General features: G+C 40.3%; 1 protein-coding gene across 2 annotated transcripts in view; it reads left to right on the top strand.

Moving 5' to 3' along the window:
- LOC122658167 (far upstream element-binding protein 1-like) overlaps positions 1–15848 on the top strand; it is a 28630-nt gene that overhangs the window by 6099 nt on the left and 6683 nt on the right. For both annotated transcript variants that reach the window (XM_043853076.1, XM_043853074.1), the window contains exons 2-6: positions 1711–1841; positions 1937–2122; positions 2273–2365; positions 2459–2530; positions 10399–10515. In XM_043853076.1, coding sequence (XP_043709011.1) covers positions 1711–1841; positions 1937–2122; positions 2273–2365; positions 2459–2530; positions 10399–10515 — 599 coding nt within the window. The remainder of the gene's footprint in view (positions 1–1710; positions 1842–1936; positions 2123–2272; positions 2366–2458; positions 2531–10398; positions 10516–15848) is intronic.

The following is a 15848-nucleotide window of genomic DNA, read 5'->3' as shown; positions in this document are numbered from 1 at the left end:
TTGGGAGTAATTTAAGAAACAATGATCTCACGGGTGGAGATCCCAGAAACAGTGAAATTGAAATTAAATCCAATCTGGCCAACATAATAGAATGAAACTTGGATCACACATTCTCACCACCCTTTTAGTATCCTAAACCAGTCCCCAAAGTATGAGAATGAATTAACGGTTAGATTAAAACTAATTTTAAAACTAAATGAAATAGCAAGTTTCTGCAAAAGAGGAGATTTCTAAAGAATCACAATCCAAGATTCAGATCAGCCTAAGATTCAAGTCTAATGGTCAGATTTAAAGTAATCAAAGGAACTCAGGTCTGAGAGAGAAAATAGCCAGAATCAGGAGAAACTTAATTTAATCAGATCTGTGAATCAGATCAGCGATTAACCCTGGTTGAAGGTCACTCTTGGGGAGGCCTTGGATGCCCTAAAAGATGGAGGGTATTTGATGGACGGATCCTTAATAAAGGAAATCTCGTTTTCAGCAAAAGAGGCTCAAAAGCAGGGTATCTGCCAGGTCTACTTGACTACTTGAGAGGGTTCTTTCTGTGATTTAAACCCCAGTATGAACAGCATGTAAACAGTCAAAGAAATGTCCCTCACAATCTCAGGTTAAATTGAATTCCAGCGAGCAAGCAAAGAACATATGGTAACAGTATTTACTTGAGAAGGAGGCACAGAGTAAGAGAAGAAAGAGAAGGATAACTATGGCTTCACACCAACAAGGTACAGAATCTCACTGCCCTCCAAGGATATCTCAGCCCCTATTGAATCGCACAGCATTCCATTGAAAAATACCTCAAATTTTCATTCATCTAATTTGTCCATGAGCCTTGACTCTTACAAGCTATATATAGAAAACGAAATGCAGATATTATCTTTTATTTACGACACACTACAGTACTCGGATGATTATGTCACTGAGAATGGGCCGTGCACCTAGTATCGGTTGTTTTGCCAACTGGTCCGGCTGGTAAGCCCTCAAACTGGTGAAGAAATCCTCCTAATACTAAGTTTGTCTATATTTAAAGCCAGACTTTTCCTGTTGATCCAAGACTGCTGTTTAAAGAAATGCCTTCATTAAATCAAGCAAGCTGTTGCCTTTGACTTGAAACATGTTCCTGTTTCACTAACTGATGTTTGGTTGCCTTTCGCATTCTGTATGCTACCGTTGACATTCATCAGCCAGAAGCTCAGATGCTTGAGACCATCTGCTTATGTAACGCAAAGATGCTATGAAACAGTTGTTAGTAATGCTTTGGACATGTGGCTTACAGGTGTCATTCTACAATTCAATGTAACTATCGGTAGTTAAACTACCTTGAGCCAGGAAAGAAGAGGGTTCGCAATTTTCACTACTAACCTTATGTTATCCCTCTTTACCTTCTTCTTCTTCTTCTTCTGTAACCTCCGGTCAGCAATAAGAGCACTTTGGGTGCCTTGAGCTTGGTTAAACCCAGCTCTCAGGGAGACTACATCAGTAACATCAAATTCTTCTCCCACTCTTCTATGAACCCCATCTTTCCCAAAGGAATAGGTCTTTTCCTTTCCCAGGGAATGAGTAATCAAATGTAGGCAATTTTAATTCCAGAAGTTTTCGTAAATAAATGCCTTTTTTCTGGTAATTATATATGTGATCTTCACTATTCCTATACTAACCTCTTGTACTGATATGTCTATATTTCTCATACTATTTCTTATGGGTGTCATCCAGACCTTGCCCCAAAGCCTTCTGTTCAGCTTTCAGTGAACGCACAGACAGGAACCATTCCATTTGCTGCACAGTCAGGTTCATATCATGCTTTCCAAGGCACTAATAAGAAAATAGAGATACCAAATGGCAAGGTACTAGTTGATTGTTTTACTGTCCTCATCTTATTGCCTTGTAGAGCATGTTTTTGAAAAGTTTTTCCTCCAAACCTTGGACTTTTGTTCGGCAGGTTGGAGTTATCATTGGGAAAGGAGGGGATACAATAAAGTATCTTCAGCTTCAGTCAGGAGCTAGGATCCAAGTAACCAAGGACACAGAAGCTGATCCGTATGCTCAGACAAGAGAGGTGGAATTGTGTGGTACACCAGAGCAAATTAGTAGGGCAGAACAATTAATAAAGGATGTACTTGCAGAGGTGAGAATTTGTCATTTTTCCATGTTAATTATTTGTATTATGATTAATGACTACTGCCAAGGTGTTGCTTGCTGAATATTAGTCTCTTTCCCTTCCCTTTATGAGTTATGTTTTGTTTAACAAGCATGCTTGCTTTTTGGGTGGGTGCAGACGGATGCAGGGGGATCTGGTTCATCTGCAAATCGTGGATATCCTATGCAACAAGGAGGCGAGCAAGTTACAATGAAAGTTCCGAATGACAGGGTAATTCTGGCAGAATTACCATCCATTAAATCGGAGCAAGTATCAGTATAATTACACAATTGTGAAATGTGTGTACTATGTTGCTTTTCCTAGGTTGCTTTGATCATTGGTAAAGGTGGTGAAACCATAAAGAACATGCAAAGCAGGTCTGGAGCTCGTATTCAGGTTGGTGATTTTGCAATATGTGAAGAAATTGATGTGTTTTCTAATTGATTATCTATAATTTTTTCATTCATAGGGTTGAATCCATTTGTAGTTGGATATTTTCTCTATTCCAGTCTGGCATGATCATGATAACTTGCAGCTTACATGCAAGACATTAATTTTTTTTTGGTAAGAACATAAGACGTACATAGCGAAAATATTCGATTATATTATAATTTATCAATGACAGTCTTTTCTTTATATATTTAATTGTGAAATTGTATATTTCTCAGTAAGTGTAACCTCTGGGTAAGCTTACATGCAAGACATTAGTTTATTACATATTTTAGTGGGCGAGCCTTGGTGCAACGGTTAAGTTGCGCTATTTCAACCTGTGGGATTGTGGGTTCGAAACTTGGAAACAGCCTCTCCTACGAAGCAGAGGGTAAGGCTGCGTACAGTTGTTTCTCCTAGACCTTGCAGTAGTGGGAGCCTCGTGCACTGGAAGGCTCTTCTTTTCAAACTGAGAAATGTTTGCAAGTGTATGAATGCCATAATAATAAAAACATGTCAACTTTTTATGATGGTACGGAATGTCACGAGCCTGAAATAACAGATTGATATAATGACTGATTGCGATGAAGATGTTAAGTTGGATGATTGGCAAGACTACGAAGTACTAGAATTTGAATCAAAGGAGGGGTAACTTATGGGAAGGATGGTATCACTACAAGGAGATTCATGAATTATTAGCTTGTACTCGGGCCAACATTACTTTTGCCTACCGGGAGAGCAACAGAGCGGCTGATTGGTTGGCCAAGCACTCTTGTCTTGCGATTACTTCTATTGTTTATCAACCGGAGAGCTTGCCGGGTGGTCCCTTTCAGGCCATTCTCCGTGAGGACAAGGCTGGCCTTCTTGTCCTACGAAGCTAATGGCTTGGTTGTTTTTACTCTTGTATGGGGTGGCTGTTCATTGAGAGGTGTGATGTTGTCTTGGGAAGGGGTTAGGCGGAATGTCCCCCCCTGTATTCTTTATTATTTGCTTATTGATTTTAATAAAGGTTTAGGGGCCAACCCGGGTCCCAGGTAATATTCGGGTTTTTAAAAAAAAAAAAAAAAAAAAAAAAAAGGCAATTTGGAGGCTAAATAGTTTATTCTTGGGTCAAATGAATTCCAGGGTCCGTAGCCATAGTTGTCTGGACGCCTAGGCGACCCAAGGCATTGGATGGCTGCCTAGGTGCTTAGGCAACAAGGCGCCCTAGTAATTTTTTTTTAATGGATCGATTAATATCTAGTGTATGAATCCATGTAGCCGACCCCATTTAGTTGCGATAAGGCTTAGTTGTTGTTGTTTTATCAATTAATATATAGTATATCAATAATATACAATTTTGCTTACAGAATTACAGCAACAACAATACTGATTGAATCTATGCACTAATTTGCCACTCTATCATCATCATTACAGCATTGCTGCAACACCATTATTTAGATTTTAGGGTGGGGAAAAATGTAAGTAAACAAGAGAAGTGAACTAATGAAGTTCGATTTCTTTCTTAAATAATTGTTTTGGGTACTAAATGATCCCATGCTTCTCACCTATACACAAACTTGTACACAAGCCAATAAAAATATTAGAAACAAGTAAACAACATTATTTAGAGAGGAAAAAAAGTTTTTGACAAAAAAAAAAAGAGGACTTCCTAGTGACCTAGGCTTCCCAAGGCACCTGCCTTTCTAAGTTAGAATAACGTGGGCGATTGCCTAGCCCTTGGAAACAGCCTAGGTGGAGCCTAGGCGACGCCTTGACAATTATGTCCAAAACTAAAAGTTCGGCTTAAGTTATTTTGGGTGAACTCCATTACTTCAAGATGGTGTGGCCCTATACATAGTGGAACAGGAGAGAGTCCTGTACTGATAATCAGCAGTTGATTTGTTTTTGGTGAGAGATGAACATTGCTATATATATTCAGACACATGGTATAAGACAGCACTCCCGTGCATTTTTCTCTGAGTTGGAATAAATTTGTTTTTGAACCGTCTCTTTAAAATTCAAAGTAGATGTACATGTGAATCTCAGCAATGATTTGTTTTTATTCTACATATTGATCACTTTGAACTAAAAGATAACCTTGGCTGATCACTTGACCGTTTGATAAACACTTCCTGTGGGCCTTATTTACTTTTACTAATTTCTGGTTTTGGTTATTGAATTGTGTGCTTTGTTTGTAAATATGAAGGTAAATTATGAACACGGGGAACTGCAAGATCAATGCTGCTTTATGTGGACGGTTTTAGCATTTTTGGTGCTTTTTCGGTAGAATCAAACTGAAATGAAATAATTTTTTTTTTGGGTGAAGTAAAACATGATAAAGTCAATGAAAGTGAATGAGTGAAAACAACAAAAAGTGAAGTAAAATCAATAAATTCAACATCTAAAGTTTATTTCCCATGTTTCTGGATGTAAATTTTTTTTTTTTGGGGGGGGTTGTATGTGTTACATTCGTCTAAAATAAACACTTTTATTCTATGTTAAGTACCACTACGAATATTCTAATTCCTAATTTCTCCATGTTTTGGCAGCTGCTTGATCTCCATATAACTTTACATCAACTTACTTCGAATGGAATGCCCTCATTGATTAATTTATTTAATATTTATTTTTAATTAGTCTAAGTTTTATTTCACTTAACCTCACTTTAGAAGAAATGGAGCCATATGCGTTACATCCATGTTCTGTTGGAATTTTGTGCGGGGTTTTTTTTTTGCCCCCCTGTTTCCTTTTTGAAATGCCTTTTGTACCATGGAGGGTGGGTGAAGTTGGCTTTGGCCCATAATTCCCTCCCCCCACAGTTAAGGGGCTTTTTTATGATGTTATCTTTTGCTTTTGGCAACTCTCTACTCTTCATTGGGATTTCCCCTGTAGCCCAAGTTTTCATTTCTTCCATTTGCTGTACACTAATTTCTTTTAGGGTAATTTACACGTACCTCCCCTGAGGTTTGCTTTAATTACATTTCACCCCATGAGGTTTGGAAAATAACGCATACCTCCCCTGCTTTCCAAACTAATTAATAACTAAACCCACTCCGTTAACTGTCCCCATTAGTTGCAAATGGTTGGAGTGTTGAAGTCATTTTATGACCACTATACCCTCGATGGGGTAGAATGACATTAATGTCCTCTTCTTCTTCTTCGTCTTCCCCTGCACCCACTAGATTCAAGAAGCTACCGGGCAAGCAAGGAAGTACATCTCGGGCTTCCATTAATGGCGGTTATAACAGAAGAACTAGAAGAGAAGGAAGAACACTAACCTAAAGCCGTGACCACCGACCTCACCCTTTTCTTTTGAGTTCATTTAATACCTATAACACATTCTCTTTTTCTTGTTCTCCGTCATCTCCACAGATACCGTAACCTTAGCTATTATCTCCATCCTACTGTGGATATCATTGATCTATTTCATTTTTTCTTAACTCATATGGGTCTTGTACCATCTTGCTTCAATCAGCTTTGAGCCCTGTTAGAAATTAGAACACTGTCATTCTTCTAATTCTGATTCTTAATCGACGATCGAGGTGAGGGTTAGTGTTCTGAAGGGATGGAGATTTGCAACAGTCCAGACCCTTACAGGAATTCTTCGAGCAACATTAGTAATTCGAGAAGATATGGAATGCATTTTTCTGCTGCAAATTTCATCCAAGCACCTCTGTCGGATCTGTTGGAATATTCTGGTATATTTCATACAAGGTCAAATCATTAGGAATCAGAGGGTTTAATCAACGGAGTTGTTAATTCTAGTTTCAGAGACGACATTCAGAATCGGTTGGATGATCCTGCTGCAGGCGAGAGTACAAGAGCATGTGAGCTTGGGAACCAACCTTCCAACTTCACCCGTAGCTGAGATAGAGGCAAATTCTGGTGTCACTGGTGTGTCCGCTGACCAGATGGTCGCACCAGTAACAGCTGCATCGGATCGTCAGGGAGATGCTACCATTGAAGGAGGGGCTGCACATGGCCTTTCTTCGTCAACTTCGACCGTCAATTCGGGTAATAATGGGAGCTCTGATGGGGAGGCAGGGAATGGTGTGGGAGGTAATACCAGGGACACTTCTCTTTGTTCCTGTTGGTTGTATGGGGAGATGGGGAGATGGTGCAAGCATGGATGAGTTGCAGGTTCTTCAAAAATAGAAATAAGAGAAATAATGAAGAAATAGTTTCATTTTAGCATGAAGGGCATTTTGGTCAACTAATAAACAATTTTAACGTTTTTAGTCACAAGTTAATGGAGTTGGTTTAGTTATTAATTAGTTTGGACAGCAGGGGAGGTACATGTTATTTTCCAAACCTCACGGTTGAAAGTGTTATTAAAGCAAACCTCAGGGGAGTTTTGTGTAAATTACCCTTGCTTTTATCTCTTTTGAAAGATGAACTTGCATTTTTTAACTATACAAAGAGGTTGTACATTTTATTGAATCCAAGAAGTGTGTTGCATTCTATAATAGTTCCCAATAGGGAACTGTTTTTGGGTCTAGAACTGCAGACCCTTAGAATGGTCCGGTAGTTCTGTCTTGGGATGGCTTTTTAGTTCTCTTGCATTGAGTATGGGTATCTAAGATTTGCCTTGGTGTTAGCAATTGGCATGATGATATATCTATAAATATGATTAGATTTTTTATTTAACTATTTGATCTCTCGATTTCTTCCGCGAATGTTTTCTCTATACAGTAAAATACGTGTTTAGAGTTGTTTGTGCTGATTTTTGTTCATGGCTTTGCCCATGAGACTTGAACAGAATTAGTGCAAAAGGGCTAGCTGTACATGGGTCAGCCCATGAGTATATGGTATTTGTTACCCAGAGGATTGGTGTTTGTCTTGCATCATGGGTTGTCCTTGTTGCAATAGCCATTGGTTTCTTCGGGATTTACTTTGCTGGCTTTCTTTTCAGGGGTGGGCTGGGTGATTTAGTTTACCAGCAGTGGATCTTCTACACATCTTTTTCAGCCATCACCCTCCAAAAAAAGAATCCTATATTTAAATTAAAGAAGATATCCGCCACCCTTGTTCGTTATCTCATCTGAATCCTTGAATTTCTCTGTATGGAGAAGTTACAGAACTTGATGCACTCCATACACTACAGCTAAGGGTAATAGAAAGATGCCAGTGGGCTTCTCCGTGGAAGCCCATGTGTCGGATCTCATATGTTGTATGTTAGATGAAAATATGAGTTTCCTAATAGATCATAATATTTCAGGTTGGACATAATATATGCATGTATTCATTTTCATCCTAAAATTGTGGTGAAATGGTATGACATAAACTTTGTTCAGAATTGCTTCATAAATTGATTGATTGAAATTGCTTTCCCAAAATTTGAAAAGCCAATGAGGGAGTGCTTGTGATAATTAGTATTATCAGTCATTGATCTAGGTGGAAGTATAAGTGTACCTGCATCAAATTTTGGTTGTCTACCATTTTCCTTTTTAAGTTTTCAAACAAATTTTATTCTGTTTTCTTTTCTCCCTATGACTTTTGGTAGGCAGGTTCTCCTTGTCTAAAAACTGTTCTTGCAGTGGAAACCAACTTGTTTAGATATATTTGGAAATAAACAAATACTTCTAAAGTCAGAGCCTGGATATTTGAGTTTTAGCTTGTGGCAGTTTGAGAGTTAAATTTGCTGCTATAATCAATTTCTCACTAATGTTAGTAGCTTCTATTAGTACATGTTTGGTTGAAGGAGTCGGACGAGCCAGATCCCATCAAACCTAGATTCTGGATTTTTTTCCGTGTTTGGTTTCTCGGAACACGGCTCTGTGTTGGAATCCGCAGATCCACAGGAGTCCACATTTAAGGCTATTTTGAGAATCCAATAGAATTCACCCCAAGGGGTAAATTCAGCAATGAATCCACACGAGTCCACCTTCAAACTTTTCAAAGCCCGAGTTCGTGCAGGTCTCCTTCAACCTTTCTAGGAGTCTATCACCCCAACCTCAAGAGATCGCCTTCAAACTCCGGATCTAGGCTTTCAAGCTCTCGTCTGTAACCTCCCGGTGATCTCCCCTCTGCCTGCTGCTGCGATCTCCTCTCTCACTGATCCCGGTCGACCTCTCTGCTGCTTCAACCTCTTTGGGTTAATGTTTAGGAGACAAGGGTTAAAGAGGGGTAAATTGGGGAGAGTGAGCTGAGAATTAGGGCAAATACAAAGTGGGAAAAAGGGTAAATCGAGCAGGTGGGAGAGAAAAGAAGAGAGAAAGAGGGAAATGGAGAGAGAACATAAGAGAGAGCAGAAAGAAAAGGAGTTTGAGGCTGTCTTCTTCAAGGCTTTTTTTATTGGAACGATTGAGGTTTTGTTCGATTCAAATCAAAGAGCTGAGATTGAGGCTTTTTTCTTCAAGGTTTTTTGATTGGAATGATCGAGGTTTTGTTCGATTCAAGAGCTGAGAGTGAGGCTTTCCTCTTCAAGGTTTTTTGATTGGAACGATTGAGGTTTTGTTCGATTCAAATCAGAGGTGAGAACTGACTCTGCGAAAGGCTTCAGTCATTGTTTCAATAGAGATTCACTGCGAGAAGCCCTTGGAGCTTCTAGATTCACCAGTGTTTAGTGAACATTGAACCTATTTTCCTTGATTTTCTTCATTCCTGAGGTAAGATTCTTCCTCAAATTACATTTTAGTCAATTAAATTCTTGGGCCTTCTGTCCTATTTGATTATCTTCTTTATTCGAATTGATTTCCAGAACTAGATCATAGGATAACAGAAGTGAATTTGTATTGAATTCATGAAAAAACCCTGTAGTCTGCTCTGTTGAGTTCAAATTGATCGTAGAATCAATTAAAAGAAATCAAAATAAAGAGAAATTGTGATTTTACAACACACCTTATCTTGGAAGAGAAGAGTAATCAAACAGTTTTACAGATGGATTCAGGATGATTCCAACTAACAGACTCAGGGTAACCAAACAGTTTTTTTTTTCTCAACTATGAATTCACAGAACCAGATTCGTATGAAGCAGATCCAAAATCAGAATCTGACTCGTCCGGCACCTTCAACCAAACACGTCCTTATCCTCTCAAGTTGCCTCAGAATAGAAACAAGTTTATGTACCTGTTATGCATTGTTTAACAAGTTAACTTTTTATATGGTCATTGTATATAGGGTCCTCAAATCCATCATCCTGACCAACCCCACCTCCCTAGCAAAGCTGATATCCTGTTGAATATAAGCCAAATATTCTGGAGTCAGTTGAAAGGAAGGTCTTTAACGATGAGAAAACTGGTTTCAGAGAGATGTGAGTAATAACGTAGTAATCGCTTTACAATGGAGCTTAATTCGTTATATATTCTGTACTGGCAGCAATAAGTTCATTCTAGGACATTTTAGAAGATTTGATTTGTACTTTGCCACACGAAATTTTGAAAGTTGCATTACTTGGTTTTACAGTATTTTATTTCCACAATTTTTTATTGCAATGGATGAGAGATGTTTGATTAATGATGGGAGTCCAAGTTCCCGATCCCATCCTGCATAGTCTATATTTCCATAGTTGTCAAGGCGTCGCCTTGCCCTCGCCTTGATTTCTGGTGTCGCCTTGGTCGCCTAGGCGACGACTTGTTGGTGTCGCCTTGTTTTTCAACCCCTTTGGCCGCCTTGATTCGCCTAGGCGCCTTAACAACTATGTATATTTTTTCGTAATGGTATTTGCATCAAATTATTACTTGTGTTATTCATCTATGATTGTCTTATCTCCTCAGGTAATTAGTTTAGTCTTTTCTTCTTTTCTATTGCTACGTTTTGTTTCCGTATGATGAGCTTGGCATCAATCTCCTCTTTAGCTATTATCTACATGGTATATCATTGTCATGTGATTTATTTTCTGTTCTTTCATGCAGATTATACCGCTACATCTTCCTCCGGGTGATACTTCAACAGAAAGAACAGTATATATAAATGGAACTAATGAACAAATTGAGTCGGCCAAAGAATCGATCAATGAACTAATTAGCGGGGTGAGTAGACCTGTTTATATATTTGACAAATTTCCATTTGTAAAAGCTGAATGATTACTGTTAGTCACATTTGATGTTGATTGGTAGTACTGCTATATCTTCTTTTGCATATTTCCATGTTTATACTATTTTGTTTTGCATTTTAAAAGGCAATCAAGGACTTTGGTTAGTTCTGTGTATGAGTTTGTATTGGGTCCTTTTTTTTTTTAAGGGGTAGGGGATGAGTGCAGTGTGTTGAGTCTTGTTTTTCTATTTTGTTTGAAATTGTTATATAAGGCTATAACACATATCGAATTATCAAATAGCTGGTCTCAGTCAATCTAGTCAGATCAGTATTCAGTAGGTCAAATTCGGTTAGCTAGACACTGAATAAATTACATGGGTAACAAGTCTTTGCCAGTTTCTTCAATTCGCTTTCCTAGAATTTCTTTTGGTTTTTTAACATGTCCATCTGCATGCTACTCTTCATTGCAATGGCAACCATGGTGATGGTAGCAATAAAAATCCTCGCAAATGTTGGTGCTTTTGTTCATGTTTGTGCACGCAGGCACAATCCTCACCCCCTAATCTTAGTTGGAGATTACTGCTGAACCCCCCCTCTTTCATTGGGGTTTGATTTTGTGATTTGCATTTGTCTTCTTCAAACAAGTTTATTTGGGTGGATCAATAAGATATTGTATTTGGATGATTTATCTATTTAGAGGTGGATCTTAAATGTTTAGTGGTTCTTAGCATTTCTCTTATCCCTCTCACTCTCTCTCTAATCATTGGTTTGATGGCCATGTCAGTGCGGTTTCGTGCTCTTGATTGTGTCATTAAGATAGGCAAAAGGTCCAATCCTCCTTCCAGCATCATATTCGTCAGAAATGTTTTACTAAGTGAATATCTTGTTTTCTACTGTATTAGTTTCTGGATTGCTATATAGACTAATTTCCGTTTGCGTCTTTTATGGTAAGTTCATTTCAATTCCTGTTGTCCTCCAGGAAGGTCGTCGTGTCAGTTTTAGCCATGTTTACTATGTTTCCTAGTTACAAAACAACTCCACCCTCTTAAAATCGTGGAGGGGGGGAGGCTAAAACAAAGTTTAAAAAAAATCTAAAAGATGCTCTAAGAGCCAATAGAAATAAAACAAAAAACAGCCAATAGGAAAGAGTCACTTAAATTGGACCATTGGTTGGATCGTCTTCCTAGTGCTTGGACCTGCATCAGCTCTCCCCGGCTTAGAAACATTCATCTCCGATGAATGGGTGAAGGCCATATAGTGATCATACAACTCCGGATCAAGCTTCTTGAAGTCATCGGCATGGATCCAAGTACTGTCCTGGCGTGGGTGACCTTTCCAGACAAGGAAAGAGTGGTAACCGGCGCCTTGTCGAGTTGTCTTGTGCATGTCGTCCAGAACCTCCTCAATCACATCTTCAGTAGGTGGCCTCAGTTGGGGCAGCCGCAACATGTGCTCCGAATCACCATCATCTGAATGATGCCCCGTGTACAAGTAAAGATCAGCCACGTTGAAAATATTGCGGATGCCCATATTAGCAGGCAACTCTAGAACATAAGCATTGGGCCCAATACGTTTCAGCACCTTGTATGAACCCATCTTCTTTGGATGGAGTTTACTGTTGACACCCGGTTGGTGTCTCTCTGGATTCACTCGTAGTCCCGTACCATGACCATGTCTCCAGGCTTGAACTCGACGAACTGGCGATGCTTGTCAGCAGTGGACTTGTAGTGATCAGTACTGAGTGCTATCTTGCGATGAACATCAGCGTGTACTTCGGTGATATGGCGGAGGAATTCATCTGCTTCCACACTTACCCGAGCTTGAGGGGGTAAGAGAATGAGATCAATAGGACGGTGGGGTTGTATCCCAAGGAGAATCTTGAAAGGGGTACGACCGGTGGTCCTGTTCACGGAATTGTTGTATGCAAACTCAGCAATGTCAAGGATAGAGGGCTATGTCTTCTCATAATCTTGGACCAAACACCACAGCAAGTTACCAAGGCTCCTGTTTACTACTTCTGTTTGCCCATTAGTCTGGGGGTGGAATGCGGTAGAGAACAAAAGCTTGGTGTTTGTCTTAAGCCATAGAGTCTTCTAGAAGTAACTCATAAACTTCACGTCACAATCAAATACGATGGTACTGGATAACCCATGGATGCGAACAATCTCCTTGTAAAACAGCTTGGCAATGTGGGAAGCATCAAGTGTTCTTCGACAGGGGATAAAGTGAGCCATCTTGGTGAATTTGTCAACCACCACCATGATGGAGTCAAATCTTTCTTTGGTAGGGGGCAGTCCAAGTACGAAATCCATATTGAGATCAACCCAGGGCTGGTGAGGGATCGGCAGTGGTGAATAGAGACCCGTGTTTTGCTTGGTACCTTTAGCTAGCTGGCAAATTCGACATCGCCGGATTACATGCTCTACATCTTTGGCCAAGTGAGGCCAATAGTACCGATCAGTCACCTGCAAGACGGTTTTATTTTTCCCGAAGTGTCCTCCTAAGCCTCCTCCATGTAACTCCCTGATAATATGGTGTCGTAAGGACGAGTCGGGAATGCAAAGCCGGGTTCCTAAGAACAGGTAACCATCATGTAATGAATACTTAAGGTGCTGTCCACCCTGCTTCAAATCAGCATATAGGACTTGAAAGTCCTTGTCACTAGCATACTCTTCTCTGATCTACTCGATGCTAAGTGCATGGGCTGAAAAAGTGTTAAGAGTCTGGACTTTTCTACTCAGTGCATCAGCCACTGTGTTCTCCTTTCCTGACTTGTATTTGAGGGCAAAATTGAAATCCTGTAGATGCGCAACCCATTTAGCATGCCTGGTGCTAATGGACTTTTGTGAGTAGAGGTGCTTGAGTGCCTCATGATCAGTGTACAAGACGAATTCTTTGCCAATAAGATAGTGTCTCCAATGTTGCAAGACCTGGACAACAACATAAAGCTCTATGTCATAGGTAGAGTATCGAGTCTTGGCATCATTAAGTTTTTCATTGTAGAAGGCAATGGGGTGCCCATTCTGCATAAGAACTCCGCCTAGACCAATATGGGAAGCATCAGTAGCAATTTTGAAAATATGGTCAAAATTGGGCAGGCGTAGCACTGGAGCTTCAGTCATCTTCTTCTTAATCACCTGGAAAGCTTTGTGAGCTGCTGCTGTCCATTCGAACTTGCCCTTACTCGGCTTGGTGCATTCGGTTATGGGTGCCATGATGGCACTAAAATTGCAAATGAATCGCTTGTAGAAGGAAGCCAAACTATGGAAGCTTCAGACTTCAGTGAATGTCGTCGGAGTAGGCCATTCAACAATGCTTCAGACCTTTTCCGGATCAGCTTCAACTCCCTTTGAAGAGTTTATAAAACCAAGGAAAACAACCTTGGGCAGCATGAAAGTGCACTTCTTTAAGTTGATAAACAACTTCTCTTGCCGGAGTACTCTTAGAACTTGTTTCAGGTGGTCTATATGTTCATCTGGGTGCTTGCTGTACACCAAAATGTCATCAAAGTAAACAACGGGAAATTTACCGATGAAAGGACGAAGTACCTGTGTCATGACTCTCATGAATGTGCTAGGTGCATTCGTCAAGCCAAAGGGCATGACCTTCCACTCGAACAATCCATCTTTGGTCTTGAAGGCTGTCTTCCATTTGTCTCCAGGCCGAATGCAAATCTGATGGTACCCACTTCGAAGATCGATCTTGGAGAAGATCTTAGAACTGGACAGCATGTCTAGCATGTCATCAAGCCTAGGAATTGGGAACCTATACTTGATGGTAATCTTGTTGATAGCTCTGCTGTCCACGCACATGCGCCACGGACCATCTTTCTTTTGTGTCAACAAGGCTGGAACAGCATTAGGACTTATGCTTTCTTCAATGAACCCCTTTTGGAGCAGCTCTCCAACTTGTTTATTAAGCTCTTCATGCTCGGTAGGACTCAACCTGTAGGCGGGCAGATTTGGTAACATAGCACCAGGTATCAAATCGATGGCATGTTGAATGTCTCTCAGTGGGGGTAGCTCGTTGGGCAGTTCTTCTAGCACCACATCCGAGAAATCCTGTAATAACTCCTTGATGGGCTGTGTAAGTTTCACTTCAGATTGGGCAGCAACCTCTTGAGTCACCATGGCAAGAACCAAGCCTGTATCATGGCTGGTTTGTTCAAACTCTCTTTGTGGGACAGCTAGCAAATGACTTCCAGATTCTGTCCCCTTCGGATTGTTGCGCATGACACGGCGTTTACGTACTTCTTCAGGCAAATTAAGGGGGTACCACGTGATCTGCTCTCCTTTATATTGAAACACACGCTAGTTTTTCCTTCCCAAGAGGGCAACATCGTTGTCGTATAGCCATGGTCTTCCCAATAGAACATCAGTCATTCTCATCGGGATGATATCACACCAAATTTCCTCTGAATATTTGTGGGCTTGTAAGGGAACATTGCATCTCTTGTTCATATCAAGCTTATTCCCATTCAATAAGGAGACTTTGTATGGCATTGGATGCTTTTCAAACTCCAGATTTGCCTTCTTCACAAGGTCTTTAGAAACATCATTACCACAGCTGCCACTATCAACAATTATCTGGGCAGTGCGCTCGCATGCGAGTATAGAAGATGCAACTATGTCGCCAATCTTCACCCTTAGTTTCAGCACTCAATATACGTGCTACCACATGAAAACCTCGGGTATCTTCAAAGTCATCACCCAGGTCATCAAAGTAAGCAGTCCCATCATCATCATCATCATCATCATTAGGGGGTAATGCATAAATACCCTGTTCATCAATATCATCAGGGTTTTCTTCTTCCCTTTCAGCTACATGAATCGGCCTATGTTTTTGTGGGCAATCCGTAGCATAATGTCCCTTTTCATTGCAGCGATAGCATGTGTGTGGTTCACTGTTGGTCATTGGGGCCTTGCCCTTGTCCACATGAGAAGAGCTGCCAGTAGAGGGGGCTGTCCGTGTAGAACCAGCAGTGATGTTGTTACCTCTATTGTAACCATTAGTTGGTTTGGATGCTAGAAAAGATTTCCTGGTGTCGACAGCAGTGGAGCCAAATCTTCTATTGGTGTTCGATAGGTCTTCAGCATTTAGGGCTTTCTCAAAGCAATCCTTGATGTCCAGAACATCAGCAACTCCAATAGCCCTAATAATATCAGGTCTCAATCCCAGCCGAAATCGAGACAACATCTGAGTAGCACTTTCTCTGGTGTCAGTACGAGAAGAAAGAGAATCGAACTTCTGCATATACTGGGATACAGTCATAGTCCCTTGCCGAAGGGAATTGAGTTGATCTTGCAACTGAGCTCTGTAATGTCTAGGC

The sequence above is a fragment of the Telopea speciosissima genome, chromosome 4, assembly GCF_018873765.1.
Source record: "Telopea speciosissima isolate NSW1024214 ecotype Mountain lineage chromosome 4, Tspe_v1, whole genome shotgun sequence".
Classification (NCBI taxonomy): domain Eukaryota; kingdom Viridiplantae; phylum Streptophyta; class Magnoliopsida; order Proteales; family Proteaceae; genus Telopea; species Telopea speciosissima.
The sequence above is the reverse complement of the archived record's forward strand: the minus strand, read 5'-3'. Positions and strand labels throughout refer to the sequence as shown.